This window comes from Sander vitreus, chromosome 18 (assembly GCF_031162955.1).
Source record: "Sander vitreus isolate 19-12246 chromosome 18, sanVit1, whole genome shotgun sequence".
Lineage (NCBI taxonomy): Eukaryota > Metazoa > Chordata > Actinopteri > Perciformes > Percidae > Sander > Sander vitreus.
Genome location: NC_135872.1, coordinates 2,608,347 through 2,629,261, shown reverse-complemented (window position 1 = coordinate 2,629,261; position 20,915 = coordinate 2,608,347). Strand labels below are relative to the sequence as shown.

The following is a 20,915-nucleotide window of genomic DNA, read 5'->3' as shown; positions in this document are numbered from 1 at the left end:
CTTTTTCAACCTCACATTCTCTGCTTGCAGCTCTCTCCTTTTTTCCGCCTTCTGTCTCACCTCCCATCCTCCCCTTTTCTCCGCCTTTCTTCCTTTGCATATTTCTGCCCTCCTCACCTCCGTTTCATCCTTCCTTCCCCTCTCTGTTTATCTCCTTCTTGCGCTCTTCCCGCCTCTCCTCCTCCGATTCCTCTACGCTCCCTCGTCCTCATCTCCTCATCCTTTTCTTCCTTATTATCTGCCACTTTCACAGCTCAGCAGTGACAGTCTGCCTGACGCACGCATGCACACACACACACACACACAGACACACACACACACACACACACACACACACACACACACACACACACACACACACACACACACACACACACACACACACACACACACACATACACACATACACATACACAATGACACTAAACAGAATAGACTGAAAGGGGGAGGCAGGTGGGAGGAAAGATTTTTTTTCCCTCTGCAGGGGCATTTAGTCTGATCTGGCAACCCGCTGGCCCGTGCTAACAGACTGTGTGTTTGTGTGTGCTGGGTTAGAGTGAGTGTGAGGAGTATTAATGACTGGGGCGGAGATTTAGTTAAACAAGTATTTTTCTGCTCATTTCCTGTTTGTCACTCACGTGACAAACAGGAAATGAGCAGAAAAATAACACGCAGCAAACAGATGTGGGACAAATCACATAAATCAAGTCCAAAGTCCAGACCAACAAGTCCCAAGTAGAGTCCAGGTCCTTGAGTCCAGGCAAGGCATTATACACCCTACATTCATGGGCTTCATGTTTTGCATATTGACTTTTTTTCAAGTATCACAGTTGTCAAGAAAATGAAGAATAGATTTGCTGTGTTTTTTGTAGTCTCGCATTGCCAGACCTTCCTCCACAGCACTGCGGAGGAGGGTCTGGCTAGTCCCCACAGCATAAGGTGCTATGGTTTATCGGCATTTCTTTAAACCAATCACAGTCGTCTTGGGTGGCGCTAAGTGCCAGACAGAGCCACGGTGCCTCTGCTAAATAGCCTCGGGAAGGTTTTGGTGGAACGTGTGTACGTTCAAAAGTAGTTTTAGTCGTCAACAGAAAACTCAGATTGGACAGATAGTCTAGCTAGCTGTCTGGATTTACCCTGCAGAGATCTGAGGAGCAGTTAACCACAGTCCTCACAAATCCACCGAAGGTTAGAACGGCGGAATTGACCAACTGCCACTTTGCTCGTTTTCAAGCCATGATGATACCCAGGGCTCGGTTTACACCTATCACCATTTCTAGCCACTGGGGGACCATAGACAGGCTGGGGGAACTCATATTAATGTTAAAAAAACCTCATAAAGTGAAATTGTCATGCCATGGGACATGCCAAACTCAGCCTCTGCTGCCTTACTTTTTTAAATATCCATTACCCCAACTTTATGGAACATCAAACATTTTGAATGTAAAAGCTCAAAGCCAAACTTTGATGCTGTTTTTACTTAACTTCTGGTGTGTATGTGTTTCAGGATCGACGGGTTGGTGAAGGTGCGTAACCTGAAGACGAGGATGGACCGCTTCACCGAGGTGGTGGCCGGGCTGAAGGAGGGCAAACAGGAGATGAGCAAGCAGACCCAGGATCTGGAGAACGCCATCGACTCCCTGGTGGCCAAAATCAAGGTGGGCGAGACGGACAGATTGACCTAAAAACATCATCTGGCTGCCCGCGCGTGTGTGCTACTATTCAGCCATGAATTAGGGCTGTGAAATTCATCGGTATCTGAATCGCGGTTACGATTTTGGCTCCTAATGATCACGAAAAACAGAGTAATCGAGACAAACCATTGTTTTGCAAGTAAACTCTTATTTTGTCTTGTGTTCCTTTATTCGGATCCCCATTAGCTGCTAACAATGTAGCAGCTACTCTTCCTCGGGTCCGCATACAACAATCACAACATATACATAAAAATACCAAACATCTTATGGTACATTAACATGTTATTAACTGTGATTGCACTTCTTCTTCTTCTCTTTGTTCTTACTGTTGATTTGTTTAACTGGTTTACTGTTTTTGAAGTTCAGTAATTGCAACATCTTTCCAAAAGTCAGTGATTAATCGCGTTAAACAATCGTGATTTCAACGGTCACCCAAAATAATCGTGATTGTGGCATTGTCACACCGGGCCTGCTGGGCTGTATTACATGGAGCTTGAAGATGTAAAGAAAAAAATAAAAACGGGAGAATATATAACAGCCGACAACATATGTGTCGGCTTTGTCGAGTGCATTAAAGGACAATTCCGGCGGAAAACGAACCTAGGGGTTAATAACAGATGTGTACCCACTCTGTCGCTCTCTGGGACGTGTTTTCATGCTAATCGAATGTGTTTGGAGCTTGAAACAGACAGTTTATTAAAAAGATAGAAGACAGTGGCGTTCTCATATACAGGCGGCCGCCTAAACTATCTTTTTAATAAACTGTCTGTACACTTTCAAAGTTCTCAATGCTTCGGTTAACATGTAGGGACCCTCATTATGCTACCGTGGAAGTGTGGTGATATTTTGAGCCTTTTCAGTGGTATAAATAGCGATTTGTTTTTACTTTCCCTGTGCCCCGAATACTAGCGTTGTAAGCTAATCAGCGGTCCGCGCTAGCTTGTTCCAAGCTACAAACACATTTGATTAGCATGAAAACACGTCCCAGAGAGCAACAGAGTGGGTACACATCTGTTATTAACCCCTAGGTTCGTTTTGCGCCGGAATTGTCCTTTAAGTGCGGGGACTTGGACGATGAACAGACACATGGCAGAAAAGATGATAGTCAGCCTTCAACGTCCTCTTTTGTTACTTCTCCAAGCATACCCCTTCTAAACTGATTTCTGTAGTTCAAACAACTCTGTATTGTATTTGAGAACGTCAGTTATAACGGCCCACGTATTAAAAGATTTTCAGGTTTAATTAGGGCTCGGGCTCTTAATTACAGTTACTGTGTCGGGCTGGGCCGGGCTCGGACTCGGGTTGGGTCAGGCTTGATTTTTTTTGGGCCCGATCTAAGCTTTAACATAAAGCCTAAATTCCTCCATAAAACCTCATCTGGCTGGCTATGTGTGTGCTATTAGTCAGCCGTGAATTATACATAAAGCTTAAATACCTCCATATATCCCTCAGTGGAAGCTCTTTGTTGCGCTGTCTGCTCTGATAGACACATACATGTGAAGAGTTTTGTTTCTAAAATAGATTTTGAGTGTTTTGACAAAAAGTGCCACCTACTCTCGGTGAATGATGGACAGCATGAAATTGAACCACACGCCGGTGCAGTTGGACAGACCGCTGGAGCCTTAAGGCCCCGCTTGACGAAATCAAAACAGGTTTGAGCCCCAGGAATGTTTTTATAAATATTAAATGATAAAGTCCAGGTTGAAATGTTTTCCAATTTATATGCGGCATATAGAGCTTCTCATGTGGATGGATGAAGAGATGGAAGAGATTTTTTTTAATCTATTTATTTATTTATTTATTACATGGACAGTGCATATTAATAAACATTTCCGTCAATATGCCAGAGTTAGCCAGAAGGCTATTTTTCATCTGCAGTCCCTAGACAGATGGTAAAAGTCACCCTAAAAGAAAGTAAAATTAGTAGTATTAAGCTAAAATGTACAATAGAAACATAGCAGACCAACAATCAGACAAAGACATGAACACATGCACACTCACACAAGGCAAGAAGCCAGCAGGGGGCAGCGAGAGCAGGTCAAAAAGTTAATGCTAACGTTGACAGCTCTGATTATCACTGAGCCATTTCTTTAACTGGATCTTGAATGTACTATATGTGTTTACATTCCTGATGGTTATGGGGGTGAGGTTCCACTCAGTAGCTGCTCGAACAGAAAAAGCAGTTTGTCCAAATACACTTTTCCTAAATGGAATGATACAATCTCCCCTCGCTGCACCTCTGGGTCTGCTGTGATCAGCTGTTCGGATGTTGACAAACTGGTGGAGAGGAGGGGATGATAAACCGTGAATAATTTTATAGACAAGACATCGATTTGAATATTTGACGATGTTTTCCCAGTTGAGTAATCTGTGTTTTTGTAATATTGAACAATGATGAAAAATGCTTGGTTTCTTGTCCAGGATGATGAGGGTATGATTCTGAGATCTTTACCCGAACGGATGGATTGAGACTCTGGACTCCTCGTTGTCATAATTAGGCCCCAAGCACGAAACTGCCAGGGTCCAACGGTGGCTGGCACTCAATATGCGCGGAACCTTTTGTTTTTGTAGGGATTATTATTATTATTATTTTCTGCTGCAAAATCGCATTTTTAAGGGGCTTGAATTGCTGGAAAGCTCACAAAAATGTGCACACATGTCAGAACTGGTGAAAACTGCAAAGTTCTAGCCTGACAAGCCAGACCCACATCCAGATGTTGGGTCTGGGAACTCCCCATTGGCAGAGCTCAATCCGAGGGGCGGGATAAACGGTGGTCTTTTAAATTCCCTCTGCACGTTTGTTTTCAAGTAGCAGGGAATTCACGCGGAACCGTCGCAATTCTGCCGTCATTATGTTAAGCCCGCCCACCGACTCTATACACGATGTGATTGGCCTGACCAGAGTTTGGTTTTTCCAGCTCGCAAGCCAACGGAGAGTTGCTGGACGACCCTGGCTGCAGATTACATTTGCTGCCACTAGGGTGGTCTAGATTTCTAGGCTATATCTTGGCAACAGTTCTGAATTCTGAATTAGACGAAACTCGGCAGAGTTGATCCCCGTGCTCCACTGAGGGCTGTGTGCAAAATTTGAAGTAAATCGCCCAGGCATCCCACCAGCACCCCCAACGCGCTGGGAGGGGCGAGGGCCCATTCATCGCTGCTTGCAGCTTTAATGGTATTTGCTGTTGAACCAGATTCAATCGTGTCCTTCTCTCTGACTTTAAGGCTGCCCTGCTTTTACATAATCTTCCCTATGAATGTCATGAATCTTTAATGCACTATAGTGGTTTAATTTTCATAATTTAGCAACGCTGTCTTCTTTTTCTACCCCCTCCTGCTTTTCTTACCTCATTGAGGTTTGAGTGTGGCAGTAATTGTCGGGATTAGGAGGACAAACTCTGGTCCGACGGACTCAGCAGTGAGGCGGCGTCATGCAGCTTTGTTGGAGAGCAACTAGCTGTTGGAAGAAAAAGGCTGCCGTGACAGCAGATGCGTATGAATATTCATCTGCTGCGAGATAGCAACACATTTCCCTCCTCAGGTTTTTTTACACCTGCCGCCCCGGCAGCTTCTGATGACACCTGAACATACAGCGACAGCGACCTGTGAGATTCCTGATGCTCTCAACGGGGATTTAGACGTTATATTCTGGCGCTTTAGTATCTGTCTACAGCTCTGATATCCCATCCAATCACAGTCAAGAACATCCTCAAAGATGTTTGTATTTTAAGCCGTGATTATAGATGCTGACGGCTTTACTTTGAAGGGGTATGTACAGGAAATAGACTTCCTGGAAAAGATTTCCGTGTGCCTGCCTTGGATGTATAATAAGACCTGGATGCGATATTATGAATCCCATTATGGCCACACCAAGACCCGCCCTTCAATAGCATTTATTGGCCAGGCGTCCATGCTTACGCTAGGTAACGGAACCCCATTTGTTCAGGTTCTATCCCCTGACCAATCGGCTATCCTAACCTTAACCACTCAAGGTCAAATGCCTAACCCCAACCAATCGACCACTATGGCCACGCCAATGGGTCTTGGTGTGGCCATAGTGGGATTCGTAATTTTGTGACCTGGATACAGCGTTCATGCACAGTCCCATTTATTCCTGGGAGAGTTGCTCAAGTTCAACTTTGGTGTATAAAATGCCCCCGATGATCGGTGCTGCTTCCGCACTTTGCGGCCCATAGAGCAGGCGCACTAGAGACCACTGCCGGCCGAGCTGGTTACTTCCTGTTTAGAGCTCCGGCGGAACTTCCAAGCCACTGGAACAATCCCTGAAATGAAACGTTGTTGATATAGACTCTTCAAACTCTGATTTTGTGTCCGTCAGAGCACCATGATGACCCGCATCGATATCGACCACGAGTACCGGGCGCTGGTGACGCGGTCGGAGCAGCTGCTGACCGCCATGCAGAACAAGAAGAAGGAGGAGGAGGAGAGAGAGAGGCTGCGGCGCATCCAGGAGGAGATGGAGAGAGAGAAGAAGAGGAGGGAGGAGGAGGAGCAGCGCCGGCTGCAGGAGGAGGACGACAGGCGGCTGTAAGTGGGAGGAGTGGGACGGGGGTCAGGGTGGGGCGGGGTTCAGGGTGGGACGAGGGTCAGGTGCTACCCTTTTTGAAATGTGCATACCTTTACTTCTTTAATTACAAAAATAACCCTTACCAAAGTGTTTTTAATCTATCGTTTTTAATATAAGCAACCAAACAACCCTGTAACAGAAAGCATTGTCAAAAACTTTGATCGGCAGAAAATGAATCGCCTAAAACATTGACAATCGACTGATCATTTGAGTCAAGTGCATATGCCACTTTTCTCTGTTTAATAAGATTGTAAATTGATAATCAAATGGTGACAAATTGTGATTGGCTCTATAAAGAATGTATTAAGTCAACAGGTAAACGCGGAGGACGTTTGGAGTTTGGATTCGTCAAATCGTCATTGATCCAAAAACATTTGCAGATCAATCAATCGACCAAGTCATTTTTCCATCATTTCCTTAAAGCTTTAGTGCGTAACTTTTTGATATTAATAAACGTCCGTTACATTCAAGCCATTGCCAAATGAGTTGCTACAAAGCTAATTAAGACTATCGGCTCCACACAACTCAGTTTCTCAGTATGACTATGTTCAGAAGATTGTGGCGTCCGGTGACTTTCCCGCACAGAAACTCGAGTGAAGATAATGACCTCTTCTGAAGAGTCCATCATGTTGTTTTAATATGGGCGACAGAAACTATAGCTTTAATTAAATAATGTATTCATGTACCATCTTTAAGCTACTGACCAACGTTGATACAAAATAATACACTACCTGTTAATAATTTTGAACTCATGCGTTTCAACCTCCCTCCTTTTTACTGTACCTTTCCAGATTTGCTCTTCTGTATTTTTATTGTGACACACGCATTAAGAGGCACTTGTTAAAAGCTGGCGTGTTTCGACCTCTTCTCAGTGGAAAATGCTGCAGTGGACGGATACACTCACTGTCCACTCTTTTTAGGGGATTTACATAATGAGGATTTATTTTTATATATCCGAGCTATGAAGTGTTATCAGGCTGCTTTGTACTTCTGCTGTGTTTAGCTGACGCTGGTATCCGGGGTGAGAAAGTTTACTCAAACTGTTTCTATGGAAAAGTCTCGCCGAAAGAAATCACGTTTGAATTATGTATTTTTGGACATCAGACAAGATCGTGCACTGCAGAAAATATATAGACATGGTGTCTGTGATGTTAAATGTGGGGTTCAACACTTGCTGCTAACTTGGCTCGCTACTGGAGCCATAAAATTTGAAATTTATTTGAAAAAAATGAAAGCGAGAGTGAGGTTAAGACACCTGTGAATCAAGCAAAATAACAAAAAGCCATACACAGAAGAAGCTCTCTTTAAACCTTAATATATTTTCAACTAAAATAAAATCCTCCTGTCATGATGGTTATAATGTTCATGTTTTAATGAGGCTTTTATTCAACCTCTCTTAACATTACAACCTTTATTAAATGTTGGATAATAGTAATAAAAGCATAGGCGTAGATTTGTAGGGGATATGTCCCCCTCAAAAAATATGAAAAGCAACCCACTCCCCAAAAGAGGTAGAAATGATATTATTATTATCTTATATCCTAACAGTTTATATCCTTTTTTGGGCTGTTTCTTACTAGGGGTGGGAATCATCAGAGCCCCTATAATACTTATGTCACGATACTTATGTCATGATACTTATACTTATGTCACAATACTTATGTCACGATACTTATGTCACGATACTTATGTCACAATACTTATACTTATGTCACGATACTTATGTCACGATACTTGCGTCACAATACTTACGTCACAATACTTACGTTGCGATACTTATGTCACAATACTTATGTCACGATACTTATGTCATGATACTTATACTTATGTAACGATACTTATGTCACGCTACGTATGTCACGCAACGTATGTCACGATACTTAAGTCACGATACGATATTATCGCGATTTTAAACATAATGCAATATTCTGCGATATATTGCACTTTATTACCTTTTCCCAATTTCAAATGATGTCCCCAAAAGGAAACTTTGTTAACATCTGTTTTATCTAAAAAGACAAACTTCTCTGTTTGTTCATCTCACTGCAAAATGGGATCGTCAATCAGACAAACTGACCAACACATATATAATAACAGAGCCATACTTGGTGTCTATGTCATCGATACAGTATTACCCTAGATAAAATATCGTGATACTATGCTCTATCGATTTCCCCCCCCCCCCCACACCCCTATTATTTTACAGGGTTGTGTTTCTCCAAAAGTTGAAACTGTCTTAACTTTATTACAGTATTGAAGAAAAAACAAAGCCATAAACGAATATTCGAATCTCACAATCGAAAATCGAACACCTACCAAACGAACAAATACGTCTGTGTAGTCGGATATAAGGATCCAGCCCTTCTTCTTACCAGTAAATATATGTTTTCCAACGATGTCAGACACAGGAAATTACGCTCAAAAGGTTAGTTAGTTAGTTTTGTTAGTTCCTAACTCTTTAAAATACAAAAGTAACACAATCTAACTAACCTCAGAGGCAGCAGTAGAGCAGCAACTCCTGTGTTCTGTGAGGTTAAATCACTGTTTTTGTCTGGTAGCTTTGAAGAGAGTGGAGATAACGGCTTCTGTTCCCCGTCGTAAAGGGCTGTCTGACAGCAAGGTAAAACGCTGAAAATATTCTTAATGTAGTGTCCACCCTAACTGATATAGATGTTTTTTCAGGTGTGTAAAAAGGTCTAATAAATTTGTTTAAATAAGTATAGCTGACTTTGGATAAGTACATCATACAACCACACTTAAAAAAAAACATCCAAATGAGCCCTTTAAGAGACTTCCAAACTGACATCAAGGGCCCTGTTTTAACGATCTGAGCGCACGGCATGAAGCGCCTGGTGCATTTAGGGCGTGTCTAAATCCACTTTTGTTAGTTTGACGGCGGAAAAAAGGATCCGTGCGTCAGGCGCCTGGTTCAAAGGGGTTGTACTTAGTGTCTTCATTAATCAGAGGTGTGTTTTAGGCGTAACATGCAATCAACAAATCAGAGATCATCTCCCATTCCCTTTAAAAGCCAGGCGCGTTTGGACCTTGGAGCATTGCTGTTATGATGGAGGATTTGTACCGTAATATTTGTATTTGTAGTCTTCTGCATGTGTGTGTGCTGCTGTGCGTCCCTGTGTGTGTAACAACCATAGTGTGCACGTGCTGTGCACGAGCCTAGGAGCATTTTACTAATGCTCTGTTAAAATAACAATGAAATGCTGCGTTACTGACTTTAGACCAGGTTTTTGTTGGTCAATGGCGCGATCACTTCCCGCTGCCTCAAGATAGCAATACTCCCAGAATGCACCTGAACACACCTCCCTGTAAGACCAGCACGCCCAGAATGCACCTGAACACACCTCCCTGTAAGACCAGCACGCCCAGAATGCACCTGAACACACCTCCCTGTAAGACCAGCACGCCCAGAATGCACCTGAACACACCTCTCTGTAAGACCAGCACACCCATGGGCCACAGATGGGTGCAGGTGCATTTGCTATTTAAACGACGTGGGCGCTGGACGGGAAACTGACAACTGGGTCGGTCTTAAACTAGCAAAGACACTTGTAGCAGGCTTTGCGCCGCGCTGCGCCGGGTGCAAGATAGGGCCCCAAGTCAGACTTGCTTGTGAAAAAAGCCAAACAGCCTTCACATCCGTTCCTGTTTGTGCAGCGCTGCAGAAAAACAGAGAAACATGTCAGGATGAAGAAAGGTGAGGTTTTAAATCCATCACGTTCTGCACACCGAAAATGTCTTTTCCTGCCCAGAATGTGTCGGGCATATTCTTCAGTCAGGTTTGACCCTCAGTCCTCCCCTCTGTATCTGTAAAGTCTTTTTGGAGGACTGATGGGGACCATTGTGTTCGTCACAAACCACTACCTGCTAATGTAAGACATTAGAGATGACAGCCTACGTTTTATGGCCCACTTTCTCTTTAGTCTTCTTCCTCTGGCAAGGTATGAGCTCCCAAGATTCACCGGGAAGGTCACCCACTGAAGGCAAAGATAAAGTCGCCGACCCTGTAGTACTTCATCATAGAGCCAAACATTATTTACAAGGATGTGTTAAAGGAGGATTCCGGTCGATTTCAACACGTAGCTCTGTTGTTTGTGGTCACGGAGTGCTGTCAGTAGTGAGAAAAACGTTGCCTACACTGTGTTATCCTAGCCTCTTAACATGTTCGAGACACAGACGGTGTAGATATATATGCATACACATAACAAAACTAATGGATGTTATACTGGGCGTGAGAGAGAAGGGCAGAAAAGAGGTAAAAAATCTTTCTCCACATATTTTTAGAAAGACTCTCTCTTGATTGGCAAGCTTACATCAAAGGTCTTCCATGTGGATTACATTGCCAATCTCTCTCTCTCTCTCTTCCCTCCATCAGGAAAGCAGAGATGGAGCTGAAGAGGAAGCAGGAAGAGGAGGAGAGGAAGAAGAGGGAGGAGGAGGAGAGAAGGATGCAGGTGGGTGTTGGGTCTGTCGCTGCGGGCGTCCTGCACACTCTGTCGGCCTTTTGTTGTTTTAACCCCGCAGCTGTTTGCAGATGGTTCGCTCCGAAGGGATTTATAGCACTTGCTTCAGTACAAAGGTGCAAAGTAACACACACACACACACACACACACACACACACACACACACACAGAGCACTAGAGAAGACTCTCTTCCAAACCTGAAATACTCTAGAGCCCTTACCGCCGTTGTTTGCTTGGTATTAAACGTTGCATTTACTGCAGCTTGTTGTGTTGGGAAAACACTGTCTCTTGACGCAAAATACTTAGATATATTTATATAGTCCTACTGTTCACTCCTCATGTGCCGGATTCACAGTGTGGAAAGTGTCACTGCTCTCCATGCTTACCAAGTACAGGCCCGTACCCAGCCCAGTGGAATGGGGGACCTGTTTTTCCCTCATTTTGTATTTAATTATGAGGTTCAAATACGTCATTTTGGTGACTTTGTATGCACACATTTGTGCTGGATTAGCTTGTCTGCTGGTATCTAAACCATCACACTTTTTGATGCACCGAAAATATTTACTACATTGTTGTCAAATTGCTTACCAAGATCAAGTACTAACTTTTTTTAGTCGACACGCACACTAGAGCTGTCAGTCTTCCTCTATAATACCATTCAAATTTCATTTATTATTTTATAATATTTGAATATTTAATTCTCAAATGCAGCCTGTTATTAATATGTACTACACTACTCAGGCTTATGCATTGTCAATGCCACTATCAGCATGTGGTTGTTGATACACGTTCTGTCCACTAGAGGGACTTCTAACATCAGACTGGTCTTGAAGGAGACCTACGTCACGGCGCATTGCAATTCTGGCACGCAACTTTATATATTATATTCCATCACGAGCACACAGCGACAAACACAAATCAACACAGAACTCTGTATGAAACATGATCTAACAAGTGTAGTGAAGCGGATCTGTTGTAAAGGCTAACAGTGCTCGGTTAGCACAATGACATGTTAGAAAGCACGGCCGAAACGATTTGTCATAAACGAAGTAACAATAGTGTTAGCTACGATGCTAACGGCATTGATAACTAAGCCAAACGGTGCTGTCACTACTATTTTATTGATTTATAAGCAACCTGTTTCTTTCAGATTGTCTTGTTACTGAGAATCCAGCTGTTAGAAGGTAATATATGAAGTTGAAGCTAACTCTGACAGCTGTAGGGCCGCTAACATTAACTTTAGCGGTCTCCATGAAGCTCCCAGCTAAGCTAACGTTACTATAACTCGCGACACCGTTAGGAAACAAGAACGAGCTAGCTAATGTTAACATAAGCATTTTGGCTCGGTGGATGTCGATTTTAAAGTCATGTTAAAACTATTTCCCATCCTTCTTCCGATTTCCAGACGCAGATTGTCACTCCCCCCGTACTAACGTTACTCGGTATGTAAAGTTAGCTCCGTAATGTTGTACTAACGTTACTCGGTACGTAACGTTAGCTCATAATACCTTGTGTTTCTCACTCCCGTGACTTATTGTTTACTAGACGTGACATGAGTGACACATGCACGTACGCCAAGGCGAGAAGAGGGAGATTAGCTAACGTTAGCCAACCTTTTTATAAAAAAATCACATTCAAATAGTAATTTCAGCATTCAAACAGTATTGATTTTTTTTACTATTCAAATTATATTCAACTTTCGGAATTCGTTCCTACGTCCCTCAAACATTTTGTACAACATTAAAGTACAGAAAGAAACCAAAATGAGGGCTCCCGCTTTCAGGACAAACAGACATGAATTAGAAGACTGAAATAGTAGTATAATAACAATATGGAGAAAAGGTAAATTAAGTGCATGTCATGTCATATTTAAGTAAATATTAAGTGTAAGAAGGAGTTTGAAAACATAAGGAGGGTAAAAATGACACCTTTGTAGAGTAACTTTAGCTCCCTTTGCTTTAGGAGGACTTTGTGTAATCAGTTATTCCACAGCGTGATGAAATGTTCTGAAATCACGGCTGCCTGAAGTCAGACACGGACCTGTGTGGATAATATGAGTCCAGTTTTAAACACAGAGTTTAAAAAGAAAGCAGTGGGACATTGGTGTAAGTAAAAACAGAACACATGTCGTGGTATCGCTGCGTTTGTGTTCAGGTTTAGGATTAAAGCAGAGGTAGGAATGTGTTGAGACAGGGATCTCCAACGTTTTTTAGGCAAAGAGACGGAGCAGGGACCATCACATTGCACTTTTCTGCTTTTTTACACTTCTGGTTGGACGCAAACTGCATTTCGTTGTCCTTGTACTTGTACTCTAACCTGACTCCGCCAGATGGATTTGCTCGGCATATCCATCTGGGAACTTTCCGTTGGAGAACTTTTGGGAAGGGGCGAAAATACTGGTTAGCTGATTGGATAAACCATCTGTCTATCACTAACCTGACTCCGCCAGATAGCTTGCGAGATCAGGACGATCTCACGAGGCTAATTTTCTTCACGACTAGCGGAGCCAGTTGATATATCTAACTCTTGCTGAAACCAGTCGGGAGAAGAGCAAAGACATCTTTTCCTCCGAGAAAAGCCTCCAGTGCTGTTTTTTTGCTCTTCTTTCAATGAAGGAATACTTTCTAATTCGGATAAAACTTGTGCGATAGCTACGCTCATCTCATCCGTGGAAGCCGCCACGTTGTTTAGACTGAACAGTCGCTTCTCGTTGCATCAGTGTCACACCTAAACCCGCCTCAAAACCAACGCTGATTGGTCGGTCGTTTGGCGAACGGCTCCACATTTTCTCTGTCTCAAGATGCCAGACTGATCTGTGAGTGGAAAACTGGAGCTCGCGAGATCAGGACGCTCTCACGAGGCTACTTGTACTCAGCACAATAACAATAAAGTTGAATCTAATTTAATCTAATCTACTACTAATATTGTAGTCCCCTCCAGAGACGCAGGCACGCTGCTTCTGGAAGTCTCTCCTGGTTTGGAGGCGGCGGCAGAAATCTCTGTGACCGATATCTCAAAACCAGAATAAATAAAACCTGCGGCAGATGCCTCAGTCTTGCTGTTTCACACATGCTAACACATTGCTGTGTATGTATGTATGTGTGTGTGGGTGTGCGTGCGTGCGTGCGTGCCTGAGTGCGTGCGACACAGCAAAAAGAGAGCAGGTTTGACTGCTCACTGGGTTTTATCTTTATCATCCAGCGTGTCCGCGTCTAGCCCATCTTTTGGCTTGGCTGAGTTCGTTTCCGTTTGTTCCCCAAAGGGTCGACCTGGCCCGCTTCATGCGCAGAATTAGTGAGGAGCAGCGGCCGTTCGGATCAAATCAAAGCTTCTGGCCGGGGGCCCGGAGCCCCAGAGCCCCAGGCTGGGTTACCCACAAATCTGCTGCACTTCCACCAGCTCACGGACGATCGTCAGGCTTCTCCGCATGTTTCCCCTTGCTCATAAATATTCACGAGTCCCTCTGCAGACTCCAACGGGGCTCAGGATTTAAGGAGAGGAGTGACAACGTTTTATTTCTCTCTTCAACCACACGTTTCTATTATTATTATATGCTCGAAATACGATTTGTCATTAACCCTCTGAGGACAAAGGACGCGTGGGCGCCTCCAAACAATGTTTTTCCATTGTCTCTTTGCACATTGCTTTATGACAAATGTGGGCGCCACTCTACATAAAGCTGAGTTTGTTCTGAACATTTTGATATGCAACACATGGGTGTTAGGTTATATTTAAGTACCTTTTAAAAGGGGAATTTAAGAAGATATGTAAAAATCGAAATAAAGAAATACTGAAAGAAAATGCCCTTAGACCTCAGAGGGTGATCGCCAGTGTTAAACCAAAAGTTCATATCCATAACTTTACACACTTTCAAATCTTCCTCAGTAACTTCAGTGTCTAAAGAAAACTTCACGTAATGAACTGAACACCTTCAGTTCCTCGTGTCCTTCCTGAGTCTGTGAAGGAGCCGTTTTACTTGTAGTTTGATGGAGAAAGGTGGAAACAGGAGCATTAATCATCGGGGTTTAGAGTCCCTGGTTCCTTCTTTAACGAGTAGGCTGCTCTGTTTATAGGAAGGTTGAAGGGCGTCTTGTGTGTTCATGCCGGTGTTTTCTGCTGCTTCTATGAATACCAACAAGTTACTGTGTCCACTGGACCTCCTGCGTCTTTTCATAGCTTAGATTGTTTTGTGTGTGTACATCTACAGTTTGAACACAATTCCAGTCTTTGCTTTAACAGTGCAAAGTCACATCTTCAGCAGTCCAAAACCCAAAGATATTCAAATTACTGTGATATAAAAAAAAGAAAATCACTCACTTTTGAGGAATTGGAACCAGAGTCTAATGCTGTCACTATCTGATAATAGTGACTTGATGCATAAAATTGCATAAATATCCCGCATATTCCCTCGCATTTTTTAAGAAAACGTGCCGCATAATCAAGGATTTTTGCCCGCAACAATCACAAAAAAACTCCGCATTTTTCTGAAAGGACTGTCATATGTGTAATTCATGGCTAAATTCAAACGGGAAAAATGTTATAATAATTAAGTCTCTTCGCGTTCCCTATCGGATATATTTTCCTGAAATAAGGTCCCATGAGGTCTACCGGAAGGGGAGGGACTTCACCTCTCTATACAAGTCAATCTCTGCATCTCATGTCGCTTAAATTGCCTCCTCGACTCCTCCACTTGCCTCCCTTCCTTGCGTCTTAGTCCCTCCCACTGAGGAGGCACAGGAGAGAGGCGAGAAAACCAGACTCTGGTCCATTAGCCTGGTCCTACCAGACTCTGGTCCATTAGCCTGGTCCTACCAGACTCTGGTACACTAGCCTGGTCCTACCAGACTCTGGTACACTAGCCTGGTCCTACCAGACTCTGGTCCACTAGCCTGGTCCTACCAGACTCTGGTCCACTAGCCTGGTCCTACCAGACTCTGGTCCATTAGCCTGGTCCTACCAGACTCTGGTCCACTAGCCTGGTCCTACCAGACTCTGGTCCATTTCATTTGTCCAGAGAGTCTGGCCACTCTCCATTGACAAGTGTTAACTTCCTTGAAGGCGGGACTCTGTTGAAGTTTAAACTATTGGATCTGCCCAGAGCCACTCTGGATCTGCCATAACCAATCGCTAACGTTTGGTCGTGACGTCGGCTTAGCATCGCTAGCGTTAGCCTTAGCCAACTCCTTCACCACTAACGGAGCGAGATGGAAAATCAAACTGTTCCCGAACCCCGTGGGGAGGAGGGCTTTAACTTCTGGAAATTCGGCAGCGTTGCCACAACGGACCGAATGGCTTCGCTCTCATCTTTCTCCGCCGCCATTACGGAACAACAACTCAAACTAGCGCACGACATCAACGTCATCGTTCTCAGCCACTCCCTCTGTTCGCTGATTGGACCGGTAAAGATTTGGCCAGAGAAAACCCAAGAATATACCGCAAACCCAGACGGAGTACTGAAGGAAAATAAAAATTGAGGTACGTGAGAGGGCGGAGCCAGGCTACCCTCTTCGGTCCTCGGGGCAGAAGTGAGAGCTTTGAGGCGGCCTTCACCGAGGAGGGAGCCATGTAGAGCCAGGAGTTGTTTTCCCCTCCGGTGAGGGCGTTACTTAAATACGTATTGTCTCTATGCTGCTGTTAAAATGAAAGTCAGTTTGATAAATGTCGGGTGACATCTGCATTTGTAAACAGCAGGATCCTGACTTTAATGTCCTATTAACAGAACGCAGCAGCAGGCACTATCCACGCTGCTGCAGTCTGGCAGATATCTTACACCTGCAGATAGCCGACATCTCCTCTCCAACACTACCACACATGAACATATGTTACCAGCAGCTCCGACACTCCAGGTGGGCAGCGAATGGACACGTTCTCACACAGTACAGCCAGTAAAAAAAAATATATATATATATATATATATATATATATATATATATATTAGGGCTGTCAAACGATACATTTCTTTTAATCGCGAGTTTTTAAGTCCATATTAACAATGGAAAGCCATTCTTACTAGTGTATCTTGATTGGGAATCAAATGAATGCAAAGAAAGTGACTTTATGAACTTGATTTTAAGATTTGTAATTATTTATTTACTGTAAACAAAAGAAAAATGTGTAAATCTGTCATTATCGTACAATTCCTCCAAGTACCTAACTAAAAAACTAAAAATCCCTATCCTTACTAGAGTCAATATAGTGTTTAAACTGATGCATATATTCACTACTACATTTTGTTCATTGCAATGCTGTCTACACAAATGTATGTATTATATAATTATACTACTTGATTCACATTTTGTTATTTTGTAGCCCTGTATCTTAACTTGCACTATTTTATTTTATTTTTTCTTTTGTCTCAGATTCAGATTTTGCTTTTATTTGTTTTTTTGTGATTTCATGAGCATTGTTAGAGGTGCCTGAGGCTGAAGATTTTCAGCGTGTTATTGTTGTACACATGACAAATAAGGAAACCTTGAACCTTAAAAAAAGCGGTGTGTGTGTGTGTGCGCATGTTTGCATGTGTGGCCGTGCGTGTCTGTCTGTCGGTCTGTGTGGGCGTGCAGGTGGAGATGGAGCTGCAGCTGCAGGCGGAGCGGGAGCACGAAGCGTCCCGGCAGACCATCCTAGAGCAGGAGAGGCGGGACCGGGAGCTGGCGCTGAGGATCGCTCAGAGCGAGTCGGAGCTCATCCCTGAGGAGGTGCAGATCGACGCGGGCCTACGCAGGTACCCAACACCGCTACACTAGAACATCATCTATATAATATCACCTAATAAAGAAATCTACTCGAAAGTAGTTTATTTAGGTTATTTGGTTAGGTTATAACTGACTGTCAAAGTAGATAAGGGAAGGAAGGTTTATGGCATTTGTTCTCTGTATGTTCTGTATTCGTATTATACAACCAATCAAACCTGAGCCAGGCCATAAAACAATGACAGCAATCATATAAGATTATCATTGGCCGATACGCAAGTTCAGGGATCGGTATCAGGAAGGAAGTTATGGTATTAGAACATCTCCAGTTTTTAGACGTTTAGGTTTGGCTCTGTTTGTAAGATGTAACAACGTATATTTTTCAAAGAGCAGTGTTGAAAAGTATTGTCTGGGTATCGGTACGGACACTCTGCACCAAGGCTGAATTTCGGGAAAGAGACTTCAGATACAGTATTAGGGGACCACTAAGGCCTATATAAAAGAGACTTCAGATACAGTATTAGGGGACCACTAAGGTCTATATAAAAGAGACTTCAGATACAGTATTAGGGGACCACTAAGGCCTATATAAAAGAGACTTCAGATACAGTATTAGGGGGACCACTAAGGCCTATATAAAAGAGACTTCAGATACAGTATTAGGGGACCACTACTCTTCTGAATCCCTGTTTTGTAGCTGACCGTGAACCTTTGGCTTCAATTCAGTATCATTTAATAATGATAAAAAAAACTGTATTTGTCATGTTCCAGTGGGTTCAGGTTTGACAGGATAGAGTGACTTATTATTCAACAGAAACTGATATGATGCTTTATGTTCAGTGTGGGTTCAACATTCACTCACACGCTGAATGTTTTATGATCCTGAAGCCGAAGCTAAACCATTGATAATGCATCACAGTCTGTCAGCGGCAGGAAAGGCTGAAAAACAGTCCGATTTCCTGTTGCTCAGTTTGACATTTTGTTGACTGGAAGTTTCTGTCGGACTTTTGGCTCCTGGTAGTTCTTTTCAGCAACTTCTCTGAGTTATTTCAGAGCAGAAACTGCCATTTTAAATCTTTAAACCTCTCAGACTCTGGAGGAACCATGGTCCATCCATTCAATCCTGTGTTTTTAACCATTTTCTTCTTTGTTTTTTCTTTTTTTCCCCTCCCAGTAACGGCTCCTCAGTTCCATCGTCCCCAGAGAGAGCAGCGTAAGACCCAGTGATTCAACCCTTTGATTTAATCCCCCAATCCCACCTGCCCTTTTTAAAACCATAACCACCCCCCTGCATGCTGTAACAATCTGCCAGCCGAGCGAGCACCGCTCTGCTCTCTAAACTAACAGTGGCACAAGTTTCATTGGCACTTTCATTTTTATTTAAAGGGTAACTACTGTTTGTTTCAACCTGGACCCTATTTTCCTATTTAAGTGACTGATATGAACAACAATCTTTGACATTGGTCCAGTATTAAGTGTGAACGCTGTAAACGGCAGCCACAGACCGGGCTGTAATGTAACCCTATGGGGCAAATATGCATCATCAGTTAGCATCCACTAAAAATGCTTATTTTGCCGCTGACAGACTCAGATTATTATTCTAAGTGTCTGACAACATTATGGAAAGGATCCCTTCAGAGATAGACCTTTAAAACCTCTTTGAGACCTTTCTGTTTAACCAGAAACAGCTCTGAAGTCGCTAGCGCTAAACCCACCAGACTCCATTTAAAAAAACAATACTGTTAGCATGTATAGAGCCAATGTATTTTCACATGTAAATCGGTAAACTATGTGTTTATTTCAACCACAACTAGAGTTGTGATGGTTGGAAAAGTGGAAAGACGACCCAAAACGGCTTTTCATAGTTTTATTTTGTTTCTGTCGGCTTTGAATGAAGTGTATTTTACGATGCTAAAATGACTGTTTATTTACATGGAGTCTGGTGGGTTTAGCGAACACAATTCAAAGAAAGGTCGAACTCCTTAGAAATCCTTTCCATAATGTTGTCAGACACTTAGAATATTAATCTGAGTATGTCAACGGCAAAACGAGCACTTTTGTGACGGTAAATACAAGCTAGACAATTGCCCTATTAACTTACATTGTAGCTTGGACCAATGTCAAAGATGGTTGTTCCCATCAGTCACTTAGACACAAAAACATAGGAACATAGGGTTGGACAGGTTGGAACAAAATGGTAGTTACTCTTTAAGGTAGAATAACTTTTATCGTCCACGTTCGACCAAAGTAATTAGCAGTATTAATGGTTGCACCAACGTGATTGTCACCCAACAGAAACGTGATCTGGGCCTGGGTTTATCAAACTTCTGATAATTATAAGAAAACTTCTTAGGGGTAAAATAATAAGAAGCATTAACCCACTGACTCACTCTTACTTTCAACAAAGTGTAGGAGTAACCTTTTAAAGGCAACGCTCCTATTTATACGTTTTCATCATTTAGAGAAAAGCTATAGAACTTGTGAAAGAACAAATGACACAGTCCTACTCCTAAAAGGGATAGTTTGGATTTATTTGGATTAGTATTAAAACGTCCACAAGTACGGACGAAATGAATGCAGAGTACGGAAAGGAGACTCCGTCCAAATATCTAACGTACGGACAGGATCTAACGTTGACAGGCGTTAAAGTTACTTTTCTCTTTCACTGATGGCCAAAATGTCCCCTCCAGCTGTTTGATAAACTCGGGCCGTGTACTGTACTCAGAGTCAGAAGAAGAATCATTTCTTGGTTTAGACTCAGGAAAAAAAAAAAAAAGGAATCTCCTTCCCCTTCTCTTGATTGGTTTTGTGACATTGTCCAGTGGCGCTCCGTCTTATAATCCTATAATCTTCTGTTTGCAGCACGGCGGGAACCACAGTGCTCAAGAGCTTGACCATGTAGGTTTCCTCCCAATACCAACACACCAAACACCTGCTACACGTAGACATGTTGTCGTTTTTACTAAGGTATATTCAGAGAGGCTGAATACGTCCGATGCACTCCTCTGTAGTGATTTCCACCATCTTTGTTGCTCGGGAGGTCAAACATAGTTCAACGCTGCATCCTGGGATGTTAAAGCACTCTGTGCGTCTGTCGGCTGCGGCGTTCGGCTTCACTTTTTCATGGCAGAGCGTCGAGCGGCAGCCTCCTCCCTCAGACCTCTCTCTCTGCTCTTACCCTGAAGCGACCAACATACAGAGTCCCTCTGAAAGTTGAAATTGATGCTTTATGTCCTGATTGAGCTGTAGTCGTGGCGACATTACACTGTTCCACACTTTGAGGATGTGCATCGAAGCACTTCAAAAACACCAGATGGTTTTTCTTTCCATCGCAGGGCTCGTTACAAATACCGCTGCAGTATTTATGATATTTCTTCCCTTACAAACTGTCTAAGAATATAAAAAGTTAAAGACAATATGAGGCAAGCAGCAAAGCATCCTCAGGAACAAAACTTTAAATCCA

The 20,915-nt window shown here is 43.0% G+C and overlaps 1 protein-coding gene across 10 annotated transcripts in view; it reads left to right on the top strand.

Annotated features, from left to right (window-relative positions):
• LOC144533599 (unconventional myosin-VI-like) overlaps positions 1-20,915 on the top strand; it is a 164,637-nt gene that overhangs the window by 117,809 nt on the left and 25,913 nt on the right. For 4 of the 10 annotated variants that reach the window (XM_078275077.1, XM_078275076.1, XM_078275074.1 and 1 more), the window contains exons 25-29: positions 1,508-1,658; positions 6,034-6,242; positions 10,673-10,751; positions 17,324-17,484; positions 20,315-20,350. In XM_078275077.1, coding sequence (XP_078131203.1) covers positions 1,508-1,658; positions 6,034-6,242; positions 10,673-10,751; positions 17,324-17,484; positions 20,315-20,350 — 636 coding nt within the window. Of the gene's footprint in view, positions 1-1,507; positions 1,659-6,033; positions 6,243-10,672; positions 10,752-17,323; positions 17,485-18,626; positions 18,666-20,314; positions 20,351-20,915 lie in introns of all 10 variants that reach the window. The other 6 variants (XM_078275072.1, XM_078275071.1, XM_078275070.1 and 3 more) reach the window with 3 other exon arrangements.